This window comes from Oreochromis aureus, linkage group 11 (assembly GCF_013358895.1).
Source record: "Oreochromis aureus strain Israel breed Guangdong linkage group 11, ZZ_aureus, whole genome shotgun sequence".
In the NCBI taxonomy this organism is placed as follows: Eukaryota; Metazoa; Chordata; class Actinopteri; order Cichliformes; family Cichlidae; genus Oreochromis; species Oreochromis aureus.
Window position 1 is genome coordinate 26,495,163 of NC_052952.1, and position 13,524 is coordinate 26,508,686.

General features: G+C 39.3%; 1 protein-coding gene across 7 annotated transcripts in view; it reads right to left on the reverse strand.

Annotated features, from left to right (window-relative positions):
- The window catches only part of map7d1a (MAP7 domain containing 1a), a 38,504-nt gene extending 30,105 nt beyond the window's left edge, over positions 1–8,399 (reverse strand). For 3 of the 7 annotated variants that reach the window (XM_039619319.1, XM_039619323.1, XM_031740713.2), the window contains exon 1: positions 7,984–8,398. In XM_039619319.1, the coding sequence (XP_039475253.1) occupies positions 7,984–8,053 (70 nt within the window). In that variant the 5' untranslated portion in view covers positions 8,054–8,398. Of the gene's footprint in view, positions 1–7,983 lie in introns of all 7 variants that reach the window. The other 4 variants (XM_039619320.1, XM_039619322.1, XM_031740714.2 and 1 more) reach the window with 2 other exon arrangements.
- Positions 8,400–13,524: the final 5,125 nt, after the last annotated feature.

Here is a 13,524-nt window from a genome sequence, read left to right on the forward strand (position 1 = left end):
GGCTACATGTCGTTGGCATTTTTACTAGATAAAAACATACAGTAGATTTCAATAGCCCGTGGTTAGCTAGGGTGGTTAGGTAGGATGTCATAAAGTTGATTTGACTCATCAATGCCACCACGGAGGCTTCTGTAATATGCATTTCTCTAATTTTCTATTTCTGTCACAACCTCATTTCAGTTTCTTTGTGCAAGACTCCAGAATTAACACTAATTTGGAAATATAAAGACCAAACTGGTTCTAGCTGTTTGAAGTAGTACTGGTGCTTTTGAAACATCCCTAGGAACAATAAATAGGTACAGACAATATAATTGGTGACAGCAGTGCTGTGGACATTTTGTAATAGCCTTGACTATGTGTCCTTTAAAATGTAGCTCACAGAGCAGTTTGTCATTTTGTTGCAATATGCCTATTTTTGTAAACATTACCTAAAGTAAAAATCATCCCAAGCAGTAATCTTATGACCATTCAACATACAATTACATCCAAAAGTTGTCATTAACTGGATTTTTGTCTCCCCACATAAGACCCGCAACTTCTTTGCTGGCTACAGGGTCCACTCTTGGGTTTCATAATCACAGGTAACTTCTTAAGAAGAGGCAAACATCATTACAATACTTTCATCCCCAAAAGCCCGCATTGATCTTACAGTATTTTAAAATGTTGCATTTATTTAGAAAGTAAGTACTTTTCTTTTAATACAAATACAAAAAAAGTTCTGATTACATGAAATACGGTGAAAATCAGGAAACTATAGGGAGACCAAGATGTGTTTACACTACAAGAGGTATGCCCTTTAGCTGAAGAGAGACTGATCTAATATTAGCAGATAGGTCTGGTGACTGGACGAATAAAGAGCATGGAGCAGACTTGTCTGGGATATTTTCAGACCAGTAGAGTGGTATGAACAAGCAACACAATCCAAATCAAGACTTCCCTCTACTTGTCCTTCCTCTAGTGTACCAGAGAGAAGGGTGGTACAGCTCACTGATAATAAATTTAGGCTCCAGCACTGCCGCATCAGCTTCCTTCAAGAATCTTAAAGTCAAGGCTAAAAGACAGAAGGAGGTTTGGGAATGGAGATGCATTCCAAGTAGCACCTTTTTGTATTGCATTTTGTTTCTTAATGCATTGCATGAAGATGCATTCAGTTTGTTGAATGTGCCTCGTCATTCCTTGGTCCAGTAATTTAAACAGCTTTTGCACAGTCTTTTTTTTTTTTTCAGATTATATTTTATTTTTCAAAAGTTTCTATATTGACAATTAACAGTGATGCAGGTGAATCCCTCTAATCAAACTGAAAATTGGGCATCCTACCAACAGATCTAAAAATCTCACCAATATGCTTAACAAAGTCCGTTGCACCTGGCAGGAAAAAAGGTTAAGTACAGTTGTTTTCATTTTCTTTCTTAACATACCTCGTAATCCCAAAATAATAATGAGCTCTGAGACTAGCTTTAACTCCAACAGCTCAAAGTCATCACAGATGGTCCTGGACAAGTTGTATCTGTCTGGATAATCAACTGTATTATATATCAAAGGGTAGTGTTATATGGAAAAGACCAAAGAACCTGATGAGATAAATACAGGTTTTAGTAAAGCTAGTCTTCAAAATTATTTTCCAGAAGCAAATGGTGTTGGTCTCACAATCATTTCATTTTAGAGGGAAATGTATTAAAACTATAGCCTCAGGTCATTTTTATGTGTGACTAATAGCACATGTAATTGGACTATGGAAAGTAAGTGAATTAGTAGGGAATCAGGAATCAGCAGAGATATTTAAGTGACATTAGCCAGAATGTAGGAGCTACTATTTGCACACAAACCCTGGCGTTTGACATGCCATGCATCCTTTATTTGTTATATGTGGTTCAAAGATAAGCTGGTTTAACTCTAATCCTACCTTAATCCACATTTTCATGTTAAAGATACTATTTGTCTGTTTTTAATAATTCAACGGTGAAGCTCTGTGTATCATGCAGGGTTGCGACACCGTTGACTCAGAACCATTTCCCAAAGTATTCAAAGCCACCTTTGTAGTTGTTGCTGCACCAGTTGGTATCTGCAGAACCACATTTTGCTGTGATGACACATGCAAACACACACAGAGACTCACAAGGACAAAATAATCCTAGCTACACTTTGATAGCTGGTCATCACTGTATATATTTAGACAGCATGAAGATGACGATTATGATATGGGAAGTTAGATAAATAAAAATAAACAAAAATGCTGAACACCACACCCAACTTCCAACTCTGCTTTCATTTTGACCTCAGCTGTACACGTGTAAACTCACCTGACTGTGTCTTTTAGGGTTTTAGTGTCATCACATTGACAAAGTCTACCCACAGACAGACATAAAAATGCCGGCCCACGTGCCTCCAGAAACACACAGACAAACACAGTTTCACAAGGTAACAACAACAAGCCATATTGTTGCAGCTGGTAAATAATGGTGTCTGCATGTACTTACTGATCATTGCTATATCCTGGAAGAATACAAGAGAAGCTTAATTCTTACATCTGTGCAGAATCTACGAAGAACCACGCAACCAATGTAAGTGGCTGAGTACCTGTGCATGGTACACCCCTGCTGCTCTGCAATTTCTCTCTTCAAATAAATTTGAAAAATAGCAACAGACGAAGTAGCAGCTGGAAGTGCACAGGAGGAAACACTAGGACCGAATGGACTAGTTAAAGTCGTTGCAAGCTGTGTCAACATGTAGTTACATTACAGATTACCACCCAAGTTACAGCACAGGGTTTGAGAAGAGTTTGTGGTCATCATGTACCTATGGCATAGATTTAACGTAGAAGCATAAATCCATACAATGCTTGTTAATGGGGAGGGTTTTCCAGAGACTTATCTCCCTTATAAGATTACAGACTCTGGGTGGTGTGACTTAAATTATCTGGGTGCTATAAACTTAACTGAGAGAAATGCAATGAAATAGATTTTTTTATTTTTTTCTGCTCCCTTCCTCTGTTACACTACTACATATCTTTGTTTCTGGGCCTTTTAGCTTATATGCTCATGTTTTTAGTCTCTAAACATATATTGGGATGCCCGGTATTGGCACAATGGTAATGCCCAAACTAAAACATCATTCACATAATTTTTTTTAACATAGATAAACTTGTATATACGAAAACTTTTACACATTAGATAAACCAATAAGGGCTTTTATTCTTTAAATAATGATCTTACTTTGATTGTTAGAAGGGAAAATTATTACAGATTATTCTGTGCACATCTTGAGTATTTGGAGAATATTTGTCTCTGGACAAAATATTTGAATTGAAATGAAAAGTTAGCATAAAATGTTCTTTAACTTTAAAATGAACTGGAGCATATTCACACAGAGAAAGAACATACAAAATATTTATTGCTCTTGCTGCTCTATGTAAAAATGGAGCAACTATGACACTGATAATACTCAAATCATCTTGGTTTCTACAGTGTCAAACACCCTTAGAGCTGAGGCCTTTGTCATTGTCTCATTGCCAATCCAGTGAGATTTTTGGCTCTTCTGTACTCAACTACAAATGCATCACTGTCAAAAGACTGCACTGTAGCTTTAAAAGCAGACCCCAATGCCACAGTGTTGGCATGACTTCAGTCGGTTCTGTGTGACTCAGATGTTTCTGTTTTTCCCCTTTTCTCTCCCAACTTAAAACATGGCACGAGTCCCATTATAAAGTTCACTCAGTGTAGAGTCTGAACATATCTGAACATGGCCACCCACAGTAGCCTTAGAAGAATAATCAATTAATCTTCACACCAAAAGAAAAGCATCATCTTCTCAAAGTGTGTTACAGTTCACTCCATTTGCCAGTTTAATCTTTTCAAGCATGCATGAAGTTTGGCATTTCTTGTTAAAAAGCCAGATTAAGATGCCTGGAAAAATCCATTAAATAGACAATGTAATCAGTGATTGCAGCCACATATGCTGAATTAATTGGATTATGTAATATGGAGCCAGCTCACTGATTGGGCCTTTTGTATGCGCACCAAGTTAGATGGAAAAAAAAAACAGCATAAAAAACTGGAGAATATCAGAATTAGATTTTTAATGACACTGCATGAACCGCAGAACATCTTGAGACAAGATCACCATTCATTCCTCCCACCAACACCTATCACAGAGAACATTACACGCTGATAAAACTGATGAAGATGCGTCATTAATGGAGTTAGAAATGCAACAAAAATGGAAATGACTGCGCGACATGGGCATACAACGGGAAGTAAGAGTGGGCGATCGAATGAGTAAATCTGCTACAGCAGAGGAAATATTCTATTCAAGTACTGAACGCGCCAACATTTTTCTCAGTAAATATATTTCTCTATTGATAGAGAATTTAGGTCTCATCTGATCAGACTATATTCTCTCAATAGTTCATTGGCTTGTCCAGATGATAAGCAGCAGAAGTTTAGATATACGTCTGTAACTGATGCTATTGATATATTTTGCAACAATGAGCTTTCAACAGTCTTCAGAGAGCTGTTTGCGTTTACCTGTCATGAGATGTTTCTGTTGTGACACCTTGGAATTGAGGCCATCGATTAGGACTAAACTACCTGATATTAATTTGCACGTAACAGAAATAGATTTCAACTTGTTCCTTGGCTTCCCATGCCTTTTTGCACCTCTGTGTTCAAAACTCATTCCCTCTGTCATTCCACTTTAGTACAAATAGCTTAATTCATGACTTACATATTTGTTTTATATGTGTGAATTACTTTGATTGTTACTCATATCAAGTGACTATTTCATGTCACTAGCACCATCAGAAATATACTTACAGAAAAACACGTTGACTTGTTCAATACTTATTTGGCCTACTTTAATTGTTCATGGTCGAGACATGCACTAGTTCTGTTTCAGGCAATTTTTCCAGCTGTTTTTTTTTTTTTTTTTTGATTGTTTCCTTTCACCAATTCAGTAATCTGTCTCCTTGAGAATCAAATAAGTAAATACTTCATTTGAAATGTGCAAATGCTGAAAGGCACCATAAGGTGGTGTCTTCTTCCTTTTTATTTTACTAAGATAGAATTGGGAGTTCTACCCAGACAATAATGAATACTTTCATCACGTGCTAGTAGCAAATGTAGTGCCATGAGCACTGGTCACTGCAAGGTTAATAATAAGTACTGGTGAAGGAAGCACCAGTGTGAAAGTTTCCAATCCCGTGTCCCCCAAATTCCAGAGCTAACTAGGTACACTGGAGCCCACAGAGGGTAAGATATGTCTTGGTGGCTCTTGGTACAGGTTGTGCACTCTGAATATTTAATAGCATCCTGTATCTTCATTTGCTTGTTAATTTAGAGACTACAAGCCATCCTTCATCTAATTACTTTACTTAGATCATTTAGATTGTTAATTAGCTCCAGTTCACGTTGACGTTTTCACTGGAAAACTTTAACATTGTCCAGCCCTAACAGGAAAATCCTTCACTCCTTTCTCATAGAAGAGATCGCCCTCATCTTCACCTACATTTATATCCCAAATATGCACATGTAATGTTTGTCGCTGAATGACGCACAGTTGCAACATTAGCACAGACAGTCAAAGTACTCTAAACCGGCTTTGTGGTAGTTTCTGCACAGTCTGGGACAACATTCCTGATGACAAGCACACAGAGTCATGCTGCTGAAACTGATAATGGAAAGACAGCATGTTTTTTTAAGTATACTGCCAATAAGCTACTGCACATCTATTTTTTTTAACATGGTAACAGATATGAATTTTAATACACTCCCAATTGGCCATGTTAAACATTAGTGGTTTCACATTTACTCACATGTGAAAGCCATGAAAACATTAAGACACAGTTCATCATGACATTGCAAACAACGACTCCCCTCTGCTGTTAACAGAATCCACTATTAGTCAGTTAATCCAGAGGGGTCCATGTGGCTCTGTTAATTTGCAAACACACCTTACACAACCCGCCGCCCCCAAAAAAGTGGGGCACAGTTGATCGCATGTATTCCTTCGATTACATAATCACCCGTGCAAACGCGTAGCTGACTGATCTTGTTGACTACACGCTTGACAGGCAAAGCTGGTGGATTCTCCCTTATTACACAATTGACAACACTATGAGCCGTCTTCTATTGACTCCGCTGGCAATTTCGGTTGTCACTGTAGTTATAGTCTGCAGTCTGTGTGTTAGTTCAAACCCTCTGAGATGCCAGTAAATGTTTCAGAAATTGCAGGTAGGCGTAGAACATAGAGCTTGTTTTTTATCTTAACTGGTCACAACCTTGTTGTTCAAGTTAAGAGGACAACAAAGCCCATCTGTGAAACAGTGAGGGAATGAAGAACTCAAGAATATGAAAGCCTGAAATTAAAAGGGCCCAGACATCTGACAGCCCATTTTACTGTAATCCATGATGCTTTCGCTGCCTTCAGTTATTGTGTAAATTATTTGCTGAGGAGTATTTTATGCCAAGAATGCATGTTTTTGGAGGACATGATGAAGTAAGACATTTTTAGCAACTAGTGCACCCTTTGTTCACTTTCATAACTGAGCTCGTAAAAGGTCAAATGTTTAATGAAGCAATATACTGGGTTTAATGTAATATCATGCTTGAGTCGAATGTAGCACTGCAAGATTGTGTTGCTCACAAGGAGCATTGGATCGCTCATCATCAATGCATCAAAGAAACCTGGGGGAAGAACTTTTGTTCATTTTTAATAAGCGTGGGAGCATAATTGTCTGGCTGACTTCATTACATGAAACATAAGAATGGCTTGAAATCAGTCTTCTTGCTGTGAGAGTGAGCTAGCCATCAATGCAAGCTTTATTCAGAACATTTTGAAGGCACCTACAAATCAGAGTACAGCATTTCTCCCCTCCTGCTTGAGACAGAGTCAAAACACACTGACCTCCCTCCACAGAGGAAAAGGAAGGAAGTTTTTTGTTATCAGACACATTGTATGTCCCCTTCTATTTCCAGAAACAGGCAACATGTCAATAATATACAGTAGCTTAACGTGGAAACCCAAATATTAGACCAGACTTGGTCTATCTGTCTTACATGAGAGATTTCACATTGGCAGACTTCCAGCATGGATAATCCATCTCGTCTCAGGCTCAGACATTTGTTACGACCGAATGGGAAAACTGTCCTTGAACTGCATGATGGTAGGAGCACACCGTTTGTAATTGCACATATAAATCTGTAACTACGGCAAAGCTGGCCAGAGTGTGTTGCGGACTGTTCATCCTGCACTTTGGCCGGCAGCTGATCTCATTAAAATGTTCTAGATTTCAGGAGTTTGTTGATGCATCGCGGCACCAGCAGGGAGCGAGCATGACTGCACCTGTGCATAAACTATTCACTGAATTTGGAAAACATCCTCTGCTGGAGGAGAAGAGACGCAAAGAGGAGACCGCAAAAGATACAAGACCGCCTGTGACTCCATCATGTTAGTAGAGAGCTAAACATAACGTGAGGAGGGGGATGGGATGGGGTGAGACTAGTGAGATTACCTCATCTAGCGCAAATTGTGTTATTATAACCCTTATAATCTGAGCTCTGTGCGAAAAAAATGGCAACAGATATTCTTTTCTTTTTTTAAAGAGACAACAACGGTCAGCTGATCGCACCGGTGTTTGACTTTTTCTCTGCATTAAGATCTGCAAATTGATAAATCACCTCACAACACAGATTCAAATCTGCTCTGGGACTGAGGTGTTAAACTAGGCTGCGTTATCTTTACGCTTTATGAACTGTCCGTCTCTCTCTCTGCTCCCATAATAGATCAACATTAATAATTGATCCCACATTCATTATTTTCCACCACACTGTCGAGCCCGCAAACATTAATGTTTCCTAACCTTTAAATCTGACTCGACAACTATGTTGCGTCTTAAAACATTTCGTTGCAGCCTGACAAAGGACGTGGATGACAAAGCACTCGTGCATGCTTTTGGATTCCCAAATTCCTGTCTATATTATGACTTACATGTTGCTGCAGGCAGAATATTTCCCTCCATTCCGGGAGCGATAGCCTCGCTTTCTGTTCTTTTGTTCATTCAAACATGCGAGTTTCGGCTCTTCCTCTCCAGCAGTCCTCTCATTCCTCAGGCAGGGATTCAGAGGTGGGGTGGGGTGAGGGGGGGACTTGGTCGAGTCACTCCAGTTGCCTGAACTGGAAAAGGAAATCCTCCGGAGAGCGTCCAGATAGGTCAGAAATAAAAAATAAATAAACAAACGAAACCCTCGCCTGTACAGCCAGCTGCTGTTCACCGGTCACTGCGTCTCTGAAAAGTTAGATGACAAGGTGTCCGAGGGAATTTGGGAAGAAAGAGAGGCAACAAGGAGGAGGGAGAGAAGTTTCTCACTCCACGACACGCCACAGCTGATGCTCTGCTGGTGCGAACGCTCCCTCACTGGCCTCCGGATCGGACTGTACCATTAACAACACGAGGGTGCCACTCTGGTATTATTTGTTAAGTTACTCTTAACGACACAGAAGACACGAATAATTACTGATATATTCGAATGTGCTTAGCGCAAGATTAACACAGACTTCGCTGACAGTACTGTATCTGTTTTCATGTTAAAAGTCTTTTCCCTAACCTCCCCCCGACGTTCTGATTGGTTCTCTCACCCACAAAAACTACAAAGCTCGCAGCCGGTTCACAGTTCACATTCAAATAAACCTTTGACTTGTAAAGCGTACCTGTGTGCCTGAATGGTATAGTTTCGTCTCTAGCTTGTCTAATTCATGAGTTGGTTAAAGCGTTTTTCCCCACATAAAAATGTACCTACAATACAGAAACACAACATAGGCGTGATCAGTACAACAGAAGGTTTTTACGTGCTGCTGGGTAAATACTAGTATATCATTTTTAACCTGCAGAATTCAAATGCCTTTCCGGGATTATATTCCACGATGCGGCTTTACAGGTTTATCTAGGAATCAGAATAACAGGAAAGGTGGCTTTTGTGTACTTTTAACCCCAGTTAAGTGCAGAAGGAAAACACCCCAAAGAAGAAAAGATGAGTCGTCCACGTGATGATTATTGCAGCCCCCCAAGTAAATACTTCTTCTTTTCCTATAATCTTTAGAGACACGTTAAAGAAGATTCATCTGAGATTTCAGAGTCTAAAAGAAACCAGACATTGCCCAGCACACACCACAGTGGTGAAACAGTAGAAGAAGATGAATTTCCATAAGACAGCTCAGTGAAAATACATACATAAGGTTTTATTTTGGAATCTATTTCAGCCTACTGCATTGAGATAATAAAATTGTGCAGACTTTGTGTGCAGTTTGTGTTTTTTAATTGTGGCAAAAACAAGTCCCTAAAAATGGATCTTGATTACACAGCATTTCTAAGGACTCCACTGTGTCTTCTCATCTACCACCTGTGGATCTCCTACAGCATCTGCCAAGGTGGGGGCTGGGCCAGGCGCCCATCGGCACGCTTGAGAGGGGACACCCTGTCAAAAGGACCCCATTGGGATTCTTTTGTGCAGCTGTTGAGTTGTATTCACCCAAACCCCCAAGAGCCACCTGTCACTGCAACTTGAAAGTGGGGGGGTGCTCAAGAAAGTGGGGGTTGGGTATGCTGCTGGAGTGTGTTGGTTTTGCCAAATTGAAGCCAAAAAATGTGACCACATGTGTCTTAAAGTCTCCATGTACTTGTAATCATATTATTCTTAATTGTCCTTGATAAATTAATCATGACTTAAATAAGTGGATTTGTCCCAGTTACCCTAATATCATTAAAGTATGCTGACTCAAGAGCTATCTATAATTAAATCACATATAAGTGTCTTTTTTTAAAATTTAAGTTAAACGGAGCAATTAAGAGTTCAGTTCTTATTTCCTTCAAGTCAAGAACACATGGAAACCAAGCGGGAAACATATTTCTTTGCTTTTAATTAAAGATCAATGGCTCCATTTCTCAGCCAAAAGCTCAAGAATGCACAAAAATGTCATGTTTGTTTACAGGAAATAGCAGCCATAAGTGTCTACCAGGAACCTTAGAAATGCAGTATAAACATTAACATCCTTTAACTAAACGTATATCTGAAGTCATGAACAGTCTCTGATACTGAAGTGCTCTCCACATTTTGTTTTGACTATGATATATTGACGCAAGGAGACTAAAAAAATTCAGATTTCCTGGGGAATAAAATATCTTAATCACTCATTTCATATTAATGTTATTGAGGTCATTACATGTTTTTGCAGGAAAGACATAAGAAATAAGAGTGTAATAATGTATCTTATATGCAATATATGCAATAGACAAAGATACTAAATGATATTTTCTTTACTTTTATACCACAACAAAAAAGACGGTACAGTAGAGCTAATCCCTACACACAACACACTGCACAAAAGACCTAGTATTTGAGGCAGCAGTCTGATAGGGAAATTAAAGGTCTGAGGATAAAAGCATACCTCAGTGTCAGGAGCCATGCGTCCATTTATCAAGCATTCAAAGTAATGAGCCATTCAAAGTAAGATGGATGCAAATCAGAAACTAAAAAACATCACATTTGGCCAGCGTTAAATTTGTATTACATCTGCTGAAACGTTGCACGAATTCAGAAGTTTCAGCAATTAACGTCTCTTAGAGCCTTTATTCCATTTCTGTTTTGAATTACTGTTTCAGTAACCCGTGAAGCTGTATACAAGCTAAATGCATATCTCATTAAAACTACCCCTGATCACTGTAAGCAGTTTGTGCACCGAAAATAGGCAGAAGAGTGAGAATATGAGATTAAAGGGCACAATTGCATTAGTAAACACACTCCAGAAAAGCAGAAGAACAAAAGCTCAAAGTAATCTAATGATAAAGTTGAGAGCCTTAACATACAAGGAACAACACATAGTGCTGGAGAAAACAGGGCTGCTGAGGGGTTTCTGTGGAAACAGTAGTCTGCACTTAGATGTGCAGAATAACCCTAACCCTTTGTACCAGCTTGAATTTGGGTTGTTTGAACATGACCCAACAGGACCCCTGCTCTTGAAAGGGACAAGGTTGTTCAAAAAGATTATCAAAAGACTAATGTAAACCCAAACTGTTCAGGCATGACTGCAACATCCTGGTGAAGCTGATCTCTGATGCTTGCTTTTTTTGTTCCTTTGTATAATAGCTATATCCTTCTCAGGCACGCTATACATGTGTGTAAATATATATGTATATATGCAAAGGTCTAGTAGTTCTTTGTAAAATAAGCATGCTAACATTTTTATATTGTGATTGCTACGCGTGGTTGATCAATAAATAGTAACTGTTTCTTACATAGAGTAAAAGCAAGTAAATGTAAAAGTGAAAGAAATGCATGAGAATTGAACCAGCTAAACAGCTGTCCATCCATCACTTTTGCAAATGGAAGAACTCCAATCTTATATTTTAGATTCTAAGAAATGCGGACTCTACTGACGCAAAGTCTAGAGGTCAGCTGCTATGAATGGCAAGGGCAACCCTCATCCTAGTAATGAAATAACAATAGCAGGAATGTTCAGAATGTCCCCAGAGAGCACTCACCCATCTCTGTTTTTAGCAAAGGATGCATTTTAAGCAGCAGGGCCAGGTAGCATAAGGAAAGGGTAGATATGATTTATTACTGAAAAATGTTTGTTTGCAAGAACATTTAACAAATACTGTTTTTGCATAACACTGTAGCGATGTCACTACAGCTGGAGTTGCTGTTTCAGGTTGCTTTCAGGTTTCAGAAAGCAACAGTGTTGCTTTCTGTTACTGCACCATTGTCTAGACTCAACGGGGTGAAAGGGCGAAGGCACCTGCAGGGAGCCTGTAGGTTCAAATAATTTACGACTATGTTGTCTTTTGTTTCACGTAGTGTGATTTAATCATGTCCTACATTACATGTCACATTAAAAATGTGTGCGTGAGCCCTTGTAGAGTTGCAGGGAGAGACAGAGTGTGGGAGAGTTGCTTCTGTCTTTGTGTGTGTCTCTAGGGTGCTGGGAGAAAGATCACTGTTTGGTCTGAATCATCTGAATGTAGTCTGCCTCTTATTGTGGGCTGAAGTTTTAATTGCCTTGGGAGATCTTGATATATTATTAAGTTTCATATCCAAGAATCTTGGAATATGTATGTTTAAGATACAGTGTGTGCAGACATCTATATTAAAATAAGATTAAAATAAACCTAATTTCAGGGTTTAAAACAAAAAAAAAATTGTCCCAGTTGATAACATATAAACATTGTCCTTGGTTTGAGTCTAGGCTGCTAGTCAGGTAGAGGGCTAACACAGAGAAACAGACAATATGTAAGGAGGATAGTTAGTAAGTATTTAGACTAAAATTTGTAGACTCAGGGAAATTCACAGGAATTCCCTGGGTCTAAGGAATTCACAGGAATTCATTGTCTCTAAGATCAGCCAATAAATGGCAGAGTCAGTCTTTAGATATCTGTACACAAGTCTGTTGTTAAGTCACATTACTTTCATCCGTTATAGGGCATATGAGAAAATCAGCAACGCTCACAACTCTTTGAACAGTATTTTCCTGCCATCCCAACAACAGGTGGCATTACCAAGAGTTCATTTTGCCATCTTCCATGAGGAATGAGATTCCGCAGCAGTGTGTCTCAAACAGCAGAGAGCCTCGCAGACCATGACGTAATGGCCTAAAACGTGCAATCAGTTAGAAACAGGGCCAAAACACGTGGAGTTGGCTCGTCTCTCCGCTCACCCCCGGGGCCCCTCTCTATTCTCCTTTTCCTCGCCTCTCTCTCCCTCACCCCACCGCCCTTCTGCTCCAGCGCACTCTCTGTTTATGAGTGCATGAATCGCTTCATTTCACTATACCCAACTCCCAGCCCACTACCAAACCCACAACTGCTTCAATAATAGAAGCCCCCCCTCCTCCCTGAGCTTTCATTTCCATGACAACCCACCAAGGACAGGGAGAGAGAGGAAAATAACACAGGCAGGAAAAAGAAAAACTTGAATTATAGGGGTGGGAGTGCCTTCCCTTGACCTCCAGTTCCATTTAAGAGGAGGGAGACCATCACTACAAGAGCCTGACTTTCAGTGAGGTTAAACTGACCAGTCAAGAGAACACCAGCAACATCACCCCACAGTAATCATGCAGGCAAGGAAAGGAAATAAAAGGAAAGGAAAGGAAAGGAAAGGAAAGCTAATTAAACTTTTTTTTAAACAGATTAAAATAAATGGGGAGAAAAGGTCAACAAAAAGTATAGAAGTGTCTGTGAAGACACAAGTATAGAACATTCCTCCAAATGACAAATTATGCTGCACTGGCCAAAGCACATAATTCAAATCATTTTTATATTAATCACAGAATTATGCAGTAATTTTGAAGATACCTCTGATATATTAAACTTAAACTCCACTTTAGCTTGTAGACATGATCTAGAGGACCTGCTGAAGTTCGAAATGAGCATTAGAATGGGGGAAAAAGGTGATTTATGTCACTTTGAACGTGGTGTGGTTTTTGGTGCCAGATGGAGAATTTCAGAAACTGCTGATCTACTGGGATTTTTCACACAAC